The sequence below is a fragment of the Oncorhynchus tshawytscha genome, linkage group LG01, assembly GCF_018296145.1.
Source record: "Oncorhynchus tshawytscha isolate Ot180627B linkage group LG01, Otsh_v2.0, whole genome shotgun sequence".
Lineage (NCBI taxonomy): Eukaryota > Metazoa > Chordata > Actinopteri > Salmoniformes > Salmonidae > Oncorhynchus > Oncorhynchus tshawytscha.
In genome coordinates this window covers 68,563,364-68,584,967 of record NC_056429.1, presented here as the reverse complement: position 1 = coordinate 68,584,967, position 21,604 = coordinate 68,563,364, and the positions used below count along the sequence as shown (strand labels likewise).

The following is a 21,604-nucleotide window of genomic DNA, read 5'->3' as shown; positions in this document are numbered from 1 at the left end:
ATAGAGCTCATCTGACAACAGCATATTCAACGGTTAATGGGTTTGCGTGATTGTGACACTACATTAGACAGGCAATGCAACCAAAATACAGGTTGGGACTTGATGAGGCTGAGGGAGGCCAGTCCTGCAAGCTCCTGGTTGGTGAGGAATTAAGAATGTGGCACACAAAGCTTTGAAGAGACCTGTACATTCTTCAGATGAGTGGAGATGCTTTCCAGTCTCCTTGGTCCACTGAACATAACTTATGATGGCCTGCTAGATTAGTGATCTGTACTGGCTTGGCTGCTTGTAGGAATTATCATCACTGTTCTATGCTTCCTGTAATGTGCTTGTAGAAATCAGAGGCTTGAGCAGCTAGCTTCGAGCATGGAATAAAACTCACGTTACGCTGCTGTTGCTTCAGCTGCTTTTGGTGAGCACACACTCCAAGTGTGTACCGTAATTTCCGGACTATAAGCCGCTACTTTATTCCCACACGTTGAACCTCGCGGTTTATACAATGACGCTGCTAATTTATGGATTTTTCCCGCTTTCACAAGATTCATGCCGCCAAAAAAACTGAGCACCGTCACATAATGTGACGTAAATCGAGTGCGCTCAAACTTCCCATCATTCTGATTACGGTAGTAATTTTGTCACCCTCATCATGGCAAAGACACGGAGAAATGCATATGATGCAGCTTTCAAGTTGAAGGCGATCGATCTGGCTGTTGGAAAAGGAAATAGAGCTGCTGCACGGGAGCTTGGCCTTAATGAGTCGATGATAAGACGTTGGAAACAGCAGCGTGAGGAACTGACTCAGTGCAAAAAGACAACAAAAGCTTTCAGAGGGAAGAAAAGCAGATGGCCCAAAGTATTCGCAGCCACTCGACATCAGTGTAAATCGTGCATTTAAGGTGGCGCTCCTTGTTCAGTGGGAGGCTTGGATGACAAGTGGGGAGAAATCCTTCACTAAAACGGGCCGCAGGCGAAGAGCATCTTATGGTCAAGTCTGCCAGTGGGTCCTGACAGCGTGGAGCATTGTCAAAAAATCCACTATCAGCAACGGGTTTCAAAAGGCTGGACTGCTGCGTGTTGAAGGGGCAGCATGAGCTCAGCGGGGTATTTGCCTCCGGATGAAAGTGACGAGAGCGTCAATGAAAACGATCCAACATCGGATGAAGCAATTCTGAGGCTATTCAACTCCGACACCGAAGGAGATGACTTCAGTGGTTTCAGTGCACAGGAGGAGGAAGATAGTGACCAATGACTTTCTTGGTAGGCTACTGTTTTAATTTTTGTTACAAGCCGTGTTTCGTTAAAGCCTATTTATTTTTGTTACAAGCCGTGTTTCGTTAAAGCCTATTTATTTTTGTTACAAGCCGTGTTTCGTTAAAGACTATTTATTTTTGTTACAAGCCGTGTTTTGTTAAAGACTATTTATTTTTGTTACAACGCCGTGTTTCGTTTAAAGGCTGTGTAAAGTTAATTTGTTTCAATGTACCGGTAGGCACCTGCGTCTTATAGACATGTGAGGCTTATTTATGTACAAAATACATATTTTTTAATAATTCAGTGGGTGCGGTTTATATTCAGGTGCGCTTAATAGTCCAGCAATTACGGTACCTCTTGTGTTTGGAGTCCTTTCATCTCATCCCACCATAGATCCTGTCATCAGACATTCAGCCTCAGCAGCAACACACCTTTCACTGTATTCCACGTTTCATTAAGGCCCTAACAAAGAGAGTAGTTGACAGCCTAGGCCGGACAGAAAACTGCTCATCCACTGTGGGTGACAGCACTGAGCCTGCAGCAGCTGAGTCACACTGACAACCATGGTACCATGGTCTACCTGCATTTTACAGTCTAACATTCACAATAGGAAATGCACCTAACTGTAGTTCCACAGAACCTGACAGGATTGAGATTGGGTCTTTAGGGGCTATATCATAATCTATTTCTACACAATCTATTCCTATTCTATTCCTCTTAACACCAGGTTTCATATTTAAGCTTTTAAAAAATCATGATCATTAAGCCATATTTTTTTAAAGACATTCTGCAGTATGTATGGTCAACATGGTCACTTTACTGTGCCCTCAAATGGACCTTCAGTAGAACTGAATCTCTATTTGTGTTTTAAAGCATGCCTTTGGCGGAGAATGGCCAGCTCCCCTTCCCTCTAGTGTTGGTGCGCCAGAGTCAACAACGGCCAGAAATCGGAAGAAAGCAAGTGGAATTCAATAGGAACTGCGTAAGTAGGTCAAAAACACATTTAAAAAAAGAACATGCCTCTGCACGGCATCATCGGATCTGGGTTAAATCCTCAGACATCTGACCCAGCATCAGGCCTGGGTGACTGGAGGGGTCTGTGGCCATCTACGGCAATAACATCTCCACACACATACACGAGACTACAGTATATGCACTCGCACTCCTGTAGAGAAGTAGTCTGCCGCGTCACTCTTATATTCTGGATATCTTCTGGAATTATGATCACCATAAAAAAAGATACACACAGCACATACATACAGTACCAGTGAAAGGGTTTCCTTATTTGTACTATTTTCTACATTGTAGAATAATAGTGAAGACAATAAAACTATGAAATATCACATATGGAATAATGTAGTAAACAAAAAAGTGTTAAATCAAAATGTATTTAATATTTGAGATTCTTCAAAGTAGCCACCCTTTGCCTCGATGACAGCTTTGCACACTTGGCATTCTCTCAACCAAGCTTCATGAGGTAGTCACCTGGAATGCATTTCAAGTAATAGGTGTGCCTTGTTAATATTTCTTTCCTTCTTAATGCGTTTGAGCAAATCAGTTCTGTTGTGACAAGGTAGGGGTGGTATACAAAAGACAGCCCTATTTGGTAAAAGACCAAGGCCAATATTAAAGCAAGAACAGCTCAAATAAGCAAAGAGAAACGACAGTCCATTACTTTAAAACATGAAGGTCAGTCAATACAGAACATTTGAAGAACTTTGAATATTTCTTTAAGTGCAGTTGCAAAAACCATCAAGCGCTATGATGAAACTGGTTCTCATGAGAACCACCACAGGAAAGGAAGACCCAGAGTTACATCTGCTGCAAAGGACAGGTTCATTAGAGTTTACTGCACCTCAGAAATTGCAGCCCAAATAAAGTGTGCTGCAAGTAACAGACACATTCAAGTAACAGACACATTCAAGTAACAGAGTTCAAGTAACAGACACATCAATATCAACTGTTCAGAGGAGACTGTGAAATCAGGCATTCATGGTCGAATTGCTGCAAAGAAACCACTACTAAAAGGACACCAATAATAAGAAGCTTGCTTGGGCCAAGAAACACCAGCAATGGACATTAGACCAGTGGAAATCTGTCCTTTGGTCCGATGAGTCCAAATTTTAGATTTTGGTTCCATCTGCCATGTCTTTGTGAGATGCAGAGTAGGTGAATGAATGATCTCGACAAGTATGAAGAACAGATGAGGAGTTGTGATGGTTCTTTGCTGGTGACAATGTCAGTGTTTTATTTAGAATTCAAGGCACACTTAACCAGCATGGTTTCCACAGCATTCTGCAGCGATACACCATCCCATTTGGTGGACGCTTAGTGGGACTATCATTTGTTTTTCAACAGGACAATGACCCAAAACTGCTCCAGGCTGTGTAAGGGCTATTTGACCAAGTAGGAGTGCTGCATCAGATGACCTGGCCTCCACAAACACCCGACCTCAAACCAACTGAGATGGTTTGGCGATACACCAGAACTTCGCTTGCGTTCCATTGCTTTTCTACAGACAAAGGAATTCTCCGGTTGGAACATTATTGAAGATATATGTTAAAAACATCCTAAAGATTGATTCTATACTTCGTTTTACATGTTTCTACGACCTGTAATATAACTCTTTGGACTTTTCATCCGACCTTTCGTCTGGACTTGCACGTGCGTTTGGATTTGTTCACCAAACGCCCTAACAAAGGAAGGTATTTGGACATAAATTATGAACTTTATCAAACAAATCAAACATTTATTGTGGAACTGGGATTCCTGGGAGTGCATTCGGATTAAGATCAAAGGTAAGTGAATATTTATAATGCTATTTCTGACTAATGTTGACAACACAACATGAGGGATCTCTTTGGCTGTCTCTGAGCGCTGTACTCGGATAATTGCACGGTGTGCTTTTTCCGTAAACATTTTTTTAAATCTGACACAGCGGTTGCATTAAGGAGAAGTTGATCTTAAGTTCCATGTATAATAGCTGTATCTTTTATCAATGTTTATTATGAGTATTTCTGTGAATTGATGTGGCTCTGTGCAAAATCACCGCATGTTTTGGAACTACTGAACATTACGCGCCAATGTAAAATGAGATTTTTGAATATAAATATGCACTTTATCGAACAAAACATACATGTATTGTGTAACATGAAGTCCTATGAGTGTCATCTGGTGAAGATCAAAGGTTAGTGATTCATTTAATCTATATTTCTGCTTTTTGTGACTCCTCTCTTTGGCTGGAAAAATGGCTGTGTTTTTCTGTGACTTGGTGGTGACCTAACAATTGTTTGTGGTGTTTTCGCTGTAAAGCCTTTTTGAAATCAGACACTGTAGCTGGATTAACAAGAATTTTATCTTTAAAATGGTGTAAAATACTTGTATGCTTGAGGAATTTTAATTAGGAGATTTTTGTTGTTTTGAATTTGGCGCCCTGCACTTTCACTGGCTGTTGGCGTGGTGGGACGCTACCGTCCCAAATATCCCAGAGAGGTTAACGCTTTATTGGTGACTACATGATTCTATATGTTATTTCATAGTTTTGATGTCTAAACTATTATTCTACAAAAGAGAAAATAGTACAAATAAAGACAACTCATGAATGAGTAGGTGTCCCAACTTTTGAATGGTATTGTGCGTGCGTGTGTGATATATATATAAAAAAATATACATACATACTACAGTTCAAAAGTTTGGGGTCACTTAGTTGGAGACTTTTATCTCCCTAACCAACTTTAAACATCTGCTATCTGAGCAGCTAACCGATCGCTGCAGCTGTACATAGTCCATCGGTATATAGCCCACCCAATTTACCTACCTCATCCCGTACTGTTTTTATTTTATTTATTTTTCTGCTCTTTTGCACACCAGTATCTCTACCTGCACATGTTCATCTGATCATTTATCACTCCAGTGTTAATCTGCTAAATTGTAATTATTCACTCCTATGGCCTATTTATTGCCTACCTCCTTATTGCCTGCATACCTTTTGCACACAATGTATATAGATTCTTTTTTTCTACTATGTTATTGACTTGTTTATTGTTTACTCCATGTGTAACTCTGTGTCGTTGTCTGTTCACACTGCTATGCTTTATCTTGGCCAGGTCGCAGTTGCAAATGAGAACTTGTTCTCAACTAGCCTCCATGGTTAAATAAAGGTGAAATAAAATAAGAAATGTCCTTGTTTTTGTCCATTAAAATATCATCAAATTGATCAGAAATACAGCGTAGACATTGTTAATGTTGTAAATGACTATTGTAGCTGGATCTTTTATGGAATATATACACATAGGTGTACAGAGGCCCATTATCAACAACCATCACTCCTGTGTGCCAATGGCACGTTGTGTTAGCTAATCCAAGCTTATTTTTAAAAGGCTAATTGATCATTAGAAAACCCTTTTGCAATTATGTTAGCACAGCTGAAAACTGTTGTGCCAATTAAAGAAGCAATAAAACTGGCATTCTTTAGACTAGTTGAGTATCTGGAGCATCAGCATTTGTGGGTTCGATCACAGGCTCAAAATGGCCAGGAACAAAGCACTTTCTCCTGAAATTCGTCGGCCTATTCTTGTTCTGAGACTTGAAGGCTATTTATTCCATGTGAGAAATTGCCAAGAAACTGAAGATCTCAAACAACGCTGTGTACCAGAATAGAAAGAGGAGTGGGAGGCCCCTGTGCACAACTGAGCAAGAGAACAAGTACATTAGTGTCTTGTTTTAAAATGGAACAAAAACTAAAAAGTGTTTTTTCCTTCAAAAACAAGGACATTTCTAAGTGACCCCAAACCTTTGACCGTTGCTGACAGGTGTATAAAATCGAGCACACAGTCGCCATAGACAAACATTGGCAGTGGAATGGCATTACTGAAGAGCTCCGTGACTTTCAACATGGCACAGTCATAGGATGCCACCCATCCAAATCAGTTCGTCAGATTTCTGCCATGCTAGAGCTGCCCCAGTCAACTGTAAGTACTGTTATTGTGAAGTAGAAACATCTAGGAGCAACAACAGCTCAGCCGCAAAGTGGTAGGCCTCACAAGCTCACAGAACGGGACCGCTGAGTGCTGAGGCGTGTAAAAATTGTCTGTCCTCTGTTGCAACCCTCACTACCGAGTTCCAAACTGCCCCTGGAAGCAACGTCAGCACAAGAACTGTTTGTCGGGAGCATCATGAAATGGGTTTCCATGCCCAAGCAGCTGCACACAAGCCTAAGATCACCATGCACAATGCCAAGTGTTGGAGTGGTGTAAAGCACGCCACCATTGGACTCTAGCACAGCGGAAACAAGATCTCTGGAGTGATGAATCATACTTCACCATCTGGCAGTCCAACGGACAAATCTGGGTTTGGTGGATGTCAGATGAAGACCTGCCCCAATTCATAGTCGCAACTGTAAAGTTTGGTGGCCCCTTAGTTCTAGTGAAGGGGCAGTCTTAAAGCTACAGCATACAAAGAAATTCTAGACAAATCTGTGCAACAGTTTGGGGAAGGTATGACAATGCCGTCACGCACAAACTGAGGTCCACACAGAAATGTTTTGTCGATCCGTGTGGAAGAACTTGACTTGCATGCACAGAGCCCTGACCTCAACCCCATCAAACACCTTTGGGATGAATTGGAACTGCGAGCCAGGTCTAAAATCGCCAAACATCAGTGACCAACCTCACTAATGCTCGTGGCTGAATGGAAGCAAGTCCCCGTAGCAATGTTCCAACATCTAGTGGAAAGCCTTCCCAGAGGAGTGGAGGCTGTTATAGCAGCAAAGGAGAGGACCAACTCCATATTTATGCCCATGATTTTGGAATGAAAGTCGATGAGCAGGTGTCCACATACTTTTGTTAATGTAGTGTACCTCAAAACCGGTTTGACCCAGCACTAAGAAGCCTGCATTACAAAACCCCAACCGTATCACTGGACAAACCACTTCAATGTTATGATGGACTTATTTAAGAGATTCCAGAGTCAGCACTTCAGTTTTTTGCATCTTAGAAAACACAGTCTGAAACAGAGAATGCTTCTCGTAAAAACCCCTCCCTTTGATAAACTGACCACTGGCCTTTGTCTCTGCCCAGGGTTAATGGACTCTGAAGAGGAAGTTCAATTATTTATGACAACAATGAAGGTCTAGCACTACGGCATCAGAACAGTAGTGTAGAACCATTTGTTTCCTACTGAGAGGCAAGAGGAAATGTATTCTTCTTTAACAATATCGCTGACATAAAACTTTAAGTTCCGTAATTAGCGTCCTGCTTTTGCGGTTCTCTCCGGTCAGTAGAGTGCTCCATGAACTGGTGAACAGAGAATGGGATACTCAAAGACAGAGCTGAGTCACGGTTCCTAGCTCCAATGACACACCATACTGGGTTGTTTTCCATTACTAGTCACGAGACAACAGCAGATGAATGCAGAGTGTCACATTTAGAGACACTCTGCTAGACTACACGAGGCACCAACAGTACTCTTAGGATACTTGTACAAAGCTTATAGAACTTGTGAGAACCAATGATGTGTTAAGAGATCCTGGGAGGTCCAACAGTGTTTGCAGTCTACCACAGACTTACTAAAAAGGGCCAATGGAGCTGGAGAAAGGCCAAATGAGGGTACTTACAGCTCCTGGCGCAGGCGTCTGATCTTGGCCTTGGCGTCGGCCAGCTCCACAGACAGGTGCTGGCGGCTCTCTGTGCGGCGCAAGCTAGGCGAGTCATTGGGCGACTGGGCAAAGAGGGGCGGAGGAGAGTACAGTCCACAGTCCCTCTCCTGGGTCAGCTCCACAATGGTCTGGAAGGACACGCAACACCATAACAGTTAGACCAGGGATGCAAACTGGTGAAGGCCCAAGGTGGTGACAAAACATTCTCTGTGTAAACTGACTATTTTCAGAGTGGGGTTGTCACTACACCAAAATATTACTAACGATGTCAAGTTTCATAAAACAGAGTAGTATCGTGATACCACACAGGGTTAGAGGCAAACTGAGGACGGATCAACATTGTAATTACTCCACAATACTAACCTAATTGAGAGAGTGAAAAGAAGTGCGCCTGTACAGAATACAAATACTCCAAAACATGCATCCTGTTTAAAATAAGGCACTAAAGTAAAATTGCCCAGAAATATCCTGAATACAAAGTGTTACGCATGCATTCTGTGCTCAGTCAATAATTTCAATATGAGAAACATACACCATTATTTAGTGATCACACAGAGAGAGACGCTCTTTTCACACCCCTCAATGATCTCTATAATTTAAGATCAAAATGGCAAATATTGCCAAAAAGGAACAAGCTTGCATCCCTGAAGACAACTCACAGAACAGGACCCTGATCATGTATCCTACACTCATCTTCTATATTTAACACATGTATCCCTCCCTCCTTACTTACTTGAAATGACCAGCCCAAGTAATCTTAACAGATTTGGATGGGTGAAAACAAGGCTCTCATCAAATTGCTTTCAACAGGTTAGATCATTGATCACAATGAAAGACAAAGCAGTTGTCAGACAGGGTATTGAATATTGAGTATACTGACCGTGTGGATTGCAGTCTATATATAGTCTACCGTGACACCTTGTTATTGAACAGTAGTACCTATGTTGCGTCAGGCTCTCCTGCTGTTCTGTCTGCTCAGTCTGGGAGGTGTGAGCTTAGGGAGATGGCTCTGATTAGGACAGACCTCAAAGGAGGAGAAGCAGCACCTAGCCACCAGGATCAGTCACTTAAATGGAAACCCCAAACATAATGAAAAGCCCAGTACTAATGCAGTTAAGGCTCAAGTATCGGTACACAAGGGTATATTAGGCTGGGTTCGGAGATAATAGTAGCAAAAGGCATTGGTTTAAAATGGTCTGTGACAACATATCATCCCTCCTCTCTCATCGTCCGTTCATAACCCAGTGGCTACGCAATGAAATGGGCTTTTAATGAAGAGTGTCTAGCCTCCAGTGGAGATCCTTATAATCCCACCTCCTTCTCCCTGCCCCCCTAGCCCATAGGATGCTGTGACTGCTGCTCTACCAGGCTTTGGGAACTGTACGGGTGGGCTGTCCTTAATCAGACTGCTCTGGGTTCAATTCACACACACCCCAACCATACACACAAACTGACGCACACGCCATAAAAATGCAGACACCATAGCACCATACAGACTCTATACAGGCCGTTAACTCATTGAGACAACATTTTATTTTACCTTTATTTAACTAGGCAAGTCAGTTAAGAACAAATTCTTATTTACAATGACGGCCTAGGAACAATGGGTTAACTGACTTGTTCAGGAGCAGAACAGATTTTTACCTTGTCAGCTCTGGGATTCGATCTAGCAACCTTTCGGTTACTGGCCCAACGCTCTAACCACTTGAGTGGAGTTAAAAAGGCACCAATGTGCCTGGTTTCAGACATGTACCTCCACCTGGTCGTCTCTCTCGTCCACCAGGCGTTTGAGATGGAAGGCCATGTTCCTGGAGAAGGAGTCCAGGTCCTCTGGGGGCAGGTCACCCCCCTCCAGCCACTGTAGGTCCACAACATTCTCCTGGTTGTGGGTCACCTTCAAAACAACAGCATTAGCGGAGTCACACTCTGCCAGCCAATACACAGAACAAATGTGTTGAAAGCAATGGTAAGCAAACTAATTTACTTTGACTCAAACTGCTGTGGAGGGCAGTGACAAATGTGGCTGAAAAGCTCACAGATCCATCCTACAATAACTAAAGTTTCCAAAAAGCTGGCCCAAAACAGACACACGAGACGCAAGGGTTTATGTTTGAACTGGATGCCTTCACAAAATGAGATATAAAGATACATCTATACATCTGTCTTTCATACCTCTTGGATGTGAGATGCTATGGCAGCTTTTGTGTCAAAGTCTAGCGTCTGGATCCTCTCGATGTACTCTTCTTTCTTCTCACACTGCAAACAAAAGGAGGCGGTTTGGGGTTTGGATGACAGTCTGGAGAGTGGAATTAGAGAGGTCTTTGCGAGGTCAGCTTCCTAAACACAGGCTAGGTTGAAGATGGGAAGATGAAGACACCAGCGTCACAATAGAGGTTCTACCACTCAATCAACCAAGGGAGCAGCTAAAATATTGTAGCTACGCTGCCTAGGCAGAAGGCAAGCATTCTGAAACAAATATCAGGATGGTGAAAAATGCATTTTAAGCGAATGCCAGAAAAAAAGACGACGTTAGCTAGCTGGCTAGACGAGGTTGAAGATTACAAGGTTAAGACAACAGGGTTCTAATATCTCGTAACTCTTTACAATTCATGGAACTAGCTTTACTAGTTAGCAACGGCACTAGTAGTTATCAATGGCGCCGGTCCCATTAGTTTATTTTTGAATGCTTCAGCATTGAATTATTACATGGTCTTAACAGGAGAATGGCCTGGGTTCTGATTGTTTGGCTTTGAGGAAAAATGCCTGTGAAGGAATATGTAGATCAGGGGTCAGCAACAGGTGGCCCGCAGGCCATAACCGACCCGCAACTGACTTCCCCACCAAAGTTTTTTTGCAAAACAAAAAAGGGGGATTTTCATTTTTTGGTCAAACAAGACTAAAACCATCAGGAATTCAGCTAAAAATCAAGTTACCCTGTAATAGAACAGTGTCACCTAACAATTATGATCTAGAAAACAACATTTAAATCAACACTGACTTCACACATATTTCCCTATCAGGAGTCATTGAAGAAGTATCCTAGGTCAGAACTCCCTAAAACAGTGAGCTAAGTGTGAACGAGAATGACTGAGGTTAGCGTCTCTCTGGCCAGGGGTTAAGTGTGACGCATCATCAGTGCTACTCCAGCCAGGCCCAGGGCAAAGACAGAGACAAGGGTCGGGTCAGGGCATACAGAGCCTCCCATTGAGCAGACACACCCTCTGACCCTTCTCTGGCCTGCTGCCAGGACAGAAGACAGACCACCTGTCATAGTGCCAACTCTGCTGAGGAAGAGGAAGCGAATGCTAGTCTGAGTGAGAATGACCCATTTTACTCATACAACTGTAGTTGTGTTAACACTCGTCTGAACAATAGAGCCGAAGGTTATTGATGGTCAGGAACTAGTGAGTAAGAGCTACTCAAATCAATAGAAGAGTGAGTGTTAATCCTACAGGACATGGTAAATGGTAGACTATTGACAGTAGATGATGAGTGTACAGTAGGACTTACCTGGACAGCACAGCCAAGCAACAGCAACAACAGCTTCCTCATCTCCTCCAGACCTTGCTCTGCAGACAGATAGTCAAATAGTGTTTTACTATCATTGATTTTACTACCATACATATTTTCATTGACTGTAGTTCTTGTCCCTGGCATTTTGCCTCGTTTCAAATTAATTTCATAAATCACAACCAAATTCCATAAGCTTTTGCTGTATCATTTTGCAAAAAAGATATCTGCCCCCCGGCCCGGTCACACAGATAGGGCTGTAGTAAGTATCCTGAGATGAGCCATTCAAGTAACCCTATTACATACATGCAAACCTACTATTGCATGCTTATAATGTGAGGTCCTTAACCAAAAAGATTGTACTGTAATTTTCAGCATCCAATCAGCTAGGTACGGTATGATGCCAAGCCACATGTAGAGGAAATGATTACACAGCTGCTAGGAAGCTCAACAAGGTTGAGGTAATCTGTAGAATTGTAAAATAATGAGCCGGTGGGTGGGTGGGTCTGCCTGCCTTTGTGTGTGTGTGTGTGTGTGTGTGTGAAGCCAGCTCATCAGCCCCAAGGACATAAACACAGATTACTAACAGGTTTTGACAACAAGGCATGTCTATTCAGAAAAAAAGGGCCACACAGCAATAACAAATACGGTAAATCTCCACCAGTAGGTACAACATCTTCATGGACAGCCATAATATCAAATGGCAATATTTTGTTCTTAGTGTATGTTATGGTGCATTCGTTTCCTCCATGTGGGCGTGTAGTGACAGAGGTAGAGGGTTTGGAAGGTTGAACTATTGGATGTAGCCTCCAGTGCATTCGGAAAGTATTCAGAACACTTGACTTTTTCCACATTATGTTAAAGCTACATTCTAAAATAGATCAAATTGTTTTCCCCATCTCAAATCCACACACAATACCACATAATGACAAAGCAAAAACAGTAATTTTTTTGCAAATGCATTAAAAAAATAAAAAATAAAAGAAACACCTAATTTACATAAGTAATCTGACCCTTTACTATTATAATCGAAATTGAGCTCAGGTGATTTCGGTTTCCATTGATCATCCTTGAGATGTTTCCACAGCATGATGGGAGTCCACCTGTGGTAAATTCAAATTATTAGACAGGATTTAGAAAGGCACACACCTGTCTATAAGGTCCCACAGTTGACTGTGCATGTCAGAGCAAAAACCAACCCATGAGGTTGAAGGAATTGTTCGTTGAGCTCCGAGACAGGATTGTGTCGAGGCACAGATCTGGGGAAAGGTAACAAAAAATGTCTGCAATATTGAAGGTCCCCAAGAACACAGTGGCATCCATCAATCTGATATGGAACAAGTTTGGAACCAACAATACTCTTCCTTGAGCTGGTCAGGGGCAAAATTGAGCAATCAAGGGAGAAGGGTCTTGGTCGGGGAGGTGACCAAGAACACAATGGTCACTTTGACAGAGCTCCAGAGTTCCTCTGGGGAGATGGGATAAACCTTCCAGAAGGACAACCATCTCTGCAGCACTCCACCAAATCAGACCTTTATGGTAGAGTGGCCAGACAGAAGCAACTCCTAAGTAAAATGGCACAACAGTCCGCTTTGAGTTTGCCACAAGGAACCTAATGACTCCCAGACTAGAGATCGACCGATTATTTGAGAACCAAAAAAAGCCGATACCGATTTAAATCGGACAATTTCTATCTATTTATTTGTAATAATGACAATTACAACAATACTGAATGAACACTTATTTTAACTTAATATAATACATCAATAAAATCAATTTAGCCTCAAATAAATAATTAAACATGTTCAATTTGGTTTAAATAATGCAAAAACAAAGTGTTGGAGAAGTAAAAGTGCAATATGTGCCATGTAAGAAAGCTAACGTTTAAGTTCCTTGCTCAGAACATGAGAAAATATGAAAGCTGGTGGTTCCTTTTAACCTGAGTCTTCAATATTCCCTGGTAAGAAGTTTTAGGTTGAGGTTATTATAGGAATAATAGGACTATTTCTCTCTATACCATTTGTATTTCATATACCTTTGACTATTGGATGTTCTTATAGGCACTTTAGTGTGGCCAGTGTAACAGTATAGCTCGCCCCTACCTGGGCTCGAACCAGGAACACGTCAAAAACAGCCACACTCGAAGCATTGTTATCCATTGCTCCACAAATGCCGCGGGCCTTGCAGAGCAAGGGGAACAACTACTTCAAGGTCTCAGAGCGAGTGCCGTCACCGATTGAAACGCTATTAGCGCGCACCACGCTAACCATTTCACATCGGTTACACCAGCCTAATCTCGGGAGTTGATAGGCTTGAAGTCATAAACAGCTCAATACTTGAAGCACAACGAAGAGCTGCTGGCAAACGCACGAAGGTGCTGTTTGAATGAATGCTTACGAGCCTGCTGCTGCCTACAACCACTCAGACTGCTCTATCAAATCAGACTTAATAACACACAGAAATACGAGCCTTAGGTCATTAATATGGTAAAATCCGGAAACTATCATTTCGAAACCAAAATGTTTATTCTTTCAGTGAAATACGGAACCGTTCCGTATTTTATCTAACGGGTGACATCCCTAAGTCTAAATATTGCTGTTACATTGTACAACCTTCAATGTTATGTCATAATTATGTACAATTCTGGCTTATTAATTACAGGCTTTGTTAGGAATAAATTGTCTTCACACAGTTCGCAACGAGCCAGGCAGCCCAAACTGCTGCATATACCCTGAATCTGCTTGCACAGAACGCAAGAGAAGTGACACATTTTCCCTAGTTAAAAGAAAGTCATGTTAGCAGGAAATCTTAACTAAATATGCAGGTTTAAAAATATATACTTGTGTATTGATTTTAAAGAAAGGCATTGATGTTTATGGTTAGGTACACATTGGTGCAATGACAGTGCTTTTTTCACAAATGAGCTTGTTAAATCACCACCCGTTTGGCAAAGTAGGCTGTGATTCGATGAGAAATTAACAGACACAGCATCGATTATATGCAACGCAGGACACGCTAGATAAACTAGTAATATCATCACTCCTCATGGAGTGCAATGTAAGGCAGGTGGTTAGAGTGTTGGACTAGTAACCAGAAGATTGCAAGATTGAATCCCCGAGCTGACAAGGTAAAAATCTGTCGTTCTGCCCCTGAACGAGGCAGTTAACCCACCGTTCCTAGGCCGTCATTGAAAATAAGAATGTGTTCTTAACTGATTTGCCTAGTTAAATAAAGGTGTAAAAGAAAAGAAAAATACTACATTTTTATTTTTTATTTTAAAACCAGCCACAAATCGGTGTCCAAAAATGCAGATTACTGATTGTTATGAGAACTTGAAATCACCCCTAATTAAATCAGCAATTCCGATCAATCGGTCGACCTCTATCCCAGACCATGAGAAACAAGATTCTCTGGTCTGATGAAACCAAGATTGAACTCTTTGGCCTGAATGCCAAGATTCACGTCTGGAGGAAACCTGGCACCATCCCTATGGTGAAGTATGGTGGTGGCAGCAGCATGCTGGGGGATTATTTTTCAGCTGCAGGATTGAAGGAAAGATAGTACAGAGAGATTCTTGATGAAAACCTGCTCCAGAGAGCTCAGGACCTCAGACTGGGGCGAAGGTTCACCTACCAACAGGACAACGACCCTAGGCACACAGCCAAGACAATGCAGGAGTGGCTTCGGGACAAGTCTGTCCTTGAATGGCCCAGCCAGAGCCCGGACTTAAACCCGATCTAACATCTCTGGAGAGACCTGAAAATAGCTGTGCAGCGACACATCCCATCCAACCTGACAGAACTTGAGAGGATCTCCAGAGAAGAATGGAAGAAACTCCCCAAATACAGGTGTGCAAAGCTTGTACGGTAGTGTCATACCCAAGAAGACTTGAGGCTGTAATCGCTGCCAAAAGGTGCTTCAACAAAGTACTGAGTAAAGGGTCTGTGTACGTATATAATTGTGATATTTCAGTTTTGCTTGGTCCTTATGGGGCAGTGTGTGTAAATTGATGAGGGGGGGGGGACAATTTAATTAATTTTAGAATAAGACTATAACATAACATGTGGAAGAAGTCAAGTGGTCTGAATACTTTCTAAATGCACTGTATACAACGCAATAATGCTTCTAAGGGGCATTTGGTGTTAAATGTACTGCTATAGTGTCAAGTCAACTGATTATAAAAGCCATGATAAAAATGATGACTTGTAACACTTCCGCTGAGCTGGCTTATATCTGTGGCTAATAAACAACTCATAGTGACATCAGTGTTTCACTCATCCTAATGACAACATCCTTGAAGACCAGATTCCTCCTATGCCATCTGGAATCCTTACAGATGTCCACACAGGACATCCAGAGGATCAAAACACAGGTCTCAGCTAAACTAACAATGTTTGTGGCCCAGACTGAAGCACCATCAGTAAGAAAAATAACTACTGGCCTATATTCACAACCTTACAGTATTAAAACAAGAGTTAAGTAACAGGGTTGACTTTGAAATTAAAAATCATTAATCACACAAAATAATATTCAGAACTGACTGTCAAAGTAACAAATTAACTAGGTGTTTTTTGATAATCGTGAAAACTTGGAGAAATGTTGGGGTTAAAGATCTTCCTAGACAGTGACAGAGGGACATGTCAAAATGCCCAAGTCTATTCATATAAAAAAAAGTGTTAAGGTCGCAATGAATAACTCAAGATAATATTCTGATAGATAGGATATGAACGGAACGGACGACGATTAGAAAATGTTGAGGCCCATCAAAGCTAAACAACATCTATAAAGGCTAGGACATACAATAGCTTTTGTCGGCCAAGAGTACTTAGCACCTCTGAACAGATTGCAGGCCATAATTTGCCAACCATTCTTCATGTAGAATTGCGCAAAAATGTTGGCAGTCGGGATGTCCATCAGCGGGTGGTCTCTAACACATCACACCGAACAAGCGGCAGATCGACAATCTGTGTGGTGTGTGTGGTCCTTTAGGGAATATGAGAGTAGTCCGTTCTGGATTCTATTCTGAGTACACAAGGCCAGCTGTTGCGAATGCCTTCTAAATGCTTTTTCTTCAAACTGAAAGCCTTAAGAAGGATTCATACACACACAGTAGAGCCTACACACAGAAGCCTGTACAGTGATTTAGAAAGGCAAATCTTCTTGAGCGCTGAAGATAAAGGAGCAGGCAGGCGCTGGATGAATAATTTAAGAAGCTGACTGAACCAAGCATGGCGAGCGAGCATGCATGCGAGAGAAAGAGAGAGATGGGGGAGAGAGCAAGATGTGGCGAGAGAATGAGAAAGAGAGCAAGAGGAGAGAGGTGGTGGTTTAAAATAGATGGAAATTTCCCTTCAGAAGCCCTGGCTCTGCAGGCTTTGTTATGATAGTGCTGTATGCGCCTAGTGTGGCTCCTTCCCTCGGTCGCTACACTCCGCTCTTCCTGGCAGGAAACTCCCAGGGGCGCACAGACAGTGACTTACCCCTCATTGCTGCAACCCTTCCTGCCCAGCCATTGTTCACAGGAACCTGGGGGGGGGTCCTACCAGGGAGCAGGGGCACAAGGCCTCAGTGACGCTGGGGCATACAGGTGAAAAACCCAGCAGCGTCACAGTTCTTGACACACTCAAACCAGTGCGCCCAGCACCTACTACCACACCCCATTCAAAGGCACTTGAATCACCCTCTGAAAGGCACACATACACAATCCATGTCTCAATTGACTCAAGGCTTAAAACCTTTCTTTAACAAGTGACATCAATAAAGGATCATAGCTTTCACCTGGTCAGTCTATGTCATGGAAAGAGCAGGTGTTACTAATGTTTTGTACAGTCAGTGTATTTTGTCAATTGTCCCAATAATTTTATTCATTATATATGTCTATAACGTGAGTCAGGGACTACTCATGGTTCCTCTGATAAAATACCATACTTTTGCTAATTTCACTTCCGATTGAAACTGATTTTATAAATCACTTATTTCCCCAAGGGCCTCATTTATAAACATAGCATATTTTGTGCGTATGCGTGTGCCCAGATCACGCAAAACTTGCCATTTATAAAAACTGAGCTTGAAGTGAGAATGTGCTTATCCTCCCGCAAACTTTAGACCACGTGTACGCAGTTTCTATTGGTTGAAGTATTACATTGCAGGCAAAAGTAGTATCCTTGTGCTGAGACAGTGGAGCTCATATTCCCGACGTGGCTACACAACAAATTACCATGCACGCATCTCATTTAAATTGGGCCTATTAGATAACTTGAAATGACAGAAGTCTTTTGCTCTTTGCAGCCGACAGGGAGCACAGTTCATAAGATTTACAGGTGAACATGTTAATATTTTGCGTTGAAATGTGTAGGCTACCACTGTACGTAGGTCTACTGTTGTTTATTTTTTCCCACCAGAGTAGACAACGTTTCAGAATTTGTGGGCAGTGCAGAATATTTAGGTTCGTGAAAAAGTGAAAGAAAAACATGATTGCATTCAAACGATCTGTTTACTGGTCCACAACAATTTGCTATTGTTTTTGACCTTCAGAAACAGTCAGATAAAGCAAATGTCACTGCAAAAATGAAACACGCAGTCTGCTAACCCCTCCAAAGACATTTGATCAAGTTTGCCATTACATTTTCCTTTAGATACCATCTTGGTCTAATTCCAATACTTCCAAACCATACAGCAAATAAGGGTGTTATTGTCCCCATAAAAGGTGAATGATGGGCATTTTTCAGATGCAGTTATAATGCTTGTTCACGCTTGCACTTTCTTTTATGGCAGGTATGATTTATAAACGCATGTATGGCGTGCGCCAAGTTTATCTATCTCAATATTTTTGCAGTCTTTTCAGAAATGGCGCACACAGATATTTAGTGTTCAATTTATGTAACGGTTATAAATGAGGCCCCAGGTGCTCTAACCATCTTCAGGTTTCTAAATGTGACTTCAGGTTTCCTGACCTTCCCACAACCCCACACAGCGTTGCTGATGACTGCCACTCTGCCCTGCCTCCACCTCTCCACCTGGAGAGCACATATCTCCATACGGTTGCCATTGTTCCTGAAAAGAGACACTCCTCTGGCATCTAAACGACCACAATAGAATCGTACAATGTCAGCAATACAAAGTAGGTAGAAACTGCTCTCCACGTGGCAGGCAACGGACACCCGTGTCCAGTCTCTGAAATAAAGGCTTGATCGTTGCACCCAAGGAGAAGTAGTTTCACTAGAAAGACACAGACAGGGCATGACTGTCCACATTGAACAGGAGATGAGCCTTTAAGAGCACATTATGTTCTAGCTGGTCAAAGTGCTTTCCATTTTGAAGCTGGATCAGACTGAATCGAAGTGATATTCAGTATGGAAGCAGACAGTCTGGGGTGGGGGGGGACCAGATGAGTTAGTTAGTGGGCTCAGAGGAGTGGGGTTTTGTGGTGTTGAGCACAGAGTGGGTTAATAATCAGAGCCTGGGGTGGATTCCCATAGTACTGATAATAGGCCCATACCCCATTGAGCCTTAATGACTGCATAATAAAAGCCACATGGTCAATCACTTTCAGAAGGCTCCAGATACCAGCACCGCTGCACAACACCAGGGTCAAAGGTCATTGGAAAGAGACTGGAATGCCACATGTTTTGGTTCAGGACTTTGAGTTGGTCTGATAATACTTTGCACATAGGAGTATTGAATTTCATGGCTGTGTTGTCTAGGTCTTCACTCTAGACGCAGATACTAGCTAAGTTTCACAGTAGCAGAACGATTCAAGATTCAATAAACCAGCATAGTGTTTCCCAAATCACCGTATTTTGACAATACAATCAATGGCTGGTTTGATCTTCATTTTATTTCACCAGCCAATATTGAGAGAACCAAGACTAATTATAGCTGGGGGAAATCAAATCTACACACAAGGAAAACTGATTTCAAGATAAAAGGGGAATGTGAAATGCAAACAACCTACACGTACGTTGCATAATAATGAAGTTATAAAGGTTTTAAAAAGCACATCATATCCCAGTGTAACAGAGTGTGTATTACACACTGATCAGCCATGACATGTAACAGTGTGTAACAGTTTGCATTGTTGGCAGGTCAGTCAGATGAAGGACGTACCACTGAGAGGGTTCCTGCCCAGCACCAGCACGTTGGGGAGAGGCATCGCCACCAGCTGCTGGAGGGTCTCCTGGAAGAACAAAACATCAAATACTTATTATTACAGTATCAGTTATTACAGATGTTCACAAGATTTTATACATCCTGACAAGTGTACATATTGTTTTCACTGAACATCAGAATGAGTAGTGACTTCATGGAGAAGGAATCTTTAAAGGATCACTGCAGATTCATGCATGAACCCCCCAGCGTGATAGCTATAGGCTAGGCTAGAGAGTTTCAGGCAGGCCGTGTACAGAGACCGTACAGGCAGAGGGAAGCCCAATGGGGATGTTATATAAAAGAGTATCAATTTGTCCAACAATGGAAAGAGCAGAAGTCTCATATAGCATCTTTTGATGATGTCACACGTCCTGTGTCTATGTGCCGACTGTGCTCTTGGCTGTCATGTGACAATGGTGACCTTGGTCTTTCTGTAGGTTGTAAATCTCAAATCCCCCTTTCACTACACAGGTATTCAAATGTGATTTTTTTCCCATCATGAAAACAGGATGCCCACACTTAAAGCTCACATATATATGTGAAATGAGCACATGGGAGTACAAACACACACACAGCGCAAAAGCTGTCGTCAGCTGACTAGACAACTAAAGCTACTCATCTCCTGCTCCTCCTAGTTCAGTACTACACCACCATGCTATTGCTGGTACTCTGACAGGCAGCCAGTCATGCCGACTGGTCAATTCTCCACCCATAGAGGTGACATGCACCCCAACGACCTGAGGGGGCACAAAGTACGTGAGGATGGCTGGGGCGGGGGGGTTGGAGGAGAGCTAGACTGCCATTCCCTGAAGTTGGTGAATTTAGCATTTTTCAAGCACCCGAAACCCTGTCCCTGCAATCGAGAGCCATAATCATTATGCTTACATTCGATGTAAAATGTTCTGCACTTCTAAGCATACCTCTTCAGCTTTCTGTATTAGAGGTCTGTGCGGGTTTACACTGATTTATTCATCTCGCGCCCGCCTGCCCCAGCCCACACCTGCTGTCTGTGTCCGACTCCCACCTGCTACCGCAAGAAATGGTCTGGAACTCAACTGCAGTCTCGCTATGTTATTTTAGAACTATGTGACAACAAAGCTCACTTGACAGCCAAGGTTGAAGCAACATTGCACCCTATAGTCAATATCAAAATGCATAAAAATAACCTAAGAATAGGTTAAATTACCAGAGATTCTCACTGGGCCCATTATAATTAGGCTATCGGTAGGTATTCCTGGGCTATATCAAACAATAGGCTAGATGTAGTTTGAAGAGAGCAGAGTGGACACTTGCACTTTCTCTTGAGATACATTTTATAGCCTACCTTTAAGGAGCAGGACAACTTGCATCTGATCTGACCGCCTGCTCCCAACCGCAGCCTGAAAAATGCAGACCACGCCGCAATGCTCTCTGTCGGGGCCCACGTGTATCCCTCGCAGTCTAAATCCTCCAGACTAGTGGTTCTTTTAAAAAATATACATTTTTAAATAAACTAAATATGCTTCTCCATCTCTGCTAAAATCTGGGTAAAATCTATTTTTTTTAAATGTGAGTCCTATTCAGTACATTTAGTTAAGTCCACAAACCTAGCTACTCAAACTTGATTGATAGCCTGAAATGGCTTCTTGGTAATTAGTCGAGGTTGGGAACATATCCGAGTTAGCAATGTTATAAAGTTGGCTTTAGCTAGGTGGCTAGTAGTATTACAGAGAAACAACAAACATTTTTGTTTGTCCGAGGCGGCACGTGCCCCTGTGCCCCCTATGGGCATAACACCTCTGTCCACACACACACACACACACACACACACACACGTCTTCATCTATTATGTAAAAAGCCAAGTACTCACTAAATGAGGGAGACCTTCCATTAAACAGCTTTAACTATTGATTCAGTAGTGAAGAAGTCTGTTGAACTGGTGGGACTGGAATGAGACGCGTGGGCAGTGCTGTTCTAGGGCCTGTGTAATCTCTAACAGACTGCCAGACTGACTGGACGCCGTTTGGAAAATAACCTTGGATAATGAACTTGCTTACGGTG

The 21,604-nt window shown here is 42.4% G+C and overlaps 1 protein-coding gene across 7 annotated transcripts in view; it reads right to left on the bottom strand.

Moving 5' to 3' along the window:
- LOC112255436 (girdin) overlaps positions 1–21,604 on the bottom strand; it is a 97,121-nt gene that overhangs the window by 36,363 nt on the left and 39,154 nt on the right. For all 7 annotated transcript variants that reach the window (XM_042324587.1, XM_024428423.2, XM_042324591.1 and 4 more), the window contains exons 4-8: positions 19,523–19,592; positions 11,417–11,475; positions 10,079–10,162; positions 9,660–9,800; positions 7,865–8,034 (exon numbers count right to left, since the gene is read on the bottom strand). In XM_042324587.1, the coding sequence (XP_042180521.1) occupies positions 7,865–8,034; positions 9,660–9,800; positions 10,079–10,162; positions 11,417–11,475; positions 19,523–19,592 (524 nt within the window). The remainder of the gene's footprint in view (positions 1–7,864; positions 8,035–9,659; positions 9,801–10,078; positions 10,163–11,416; positions 11,476–19,522; positions 19,593–21,604) is intronic.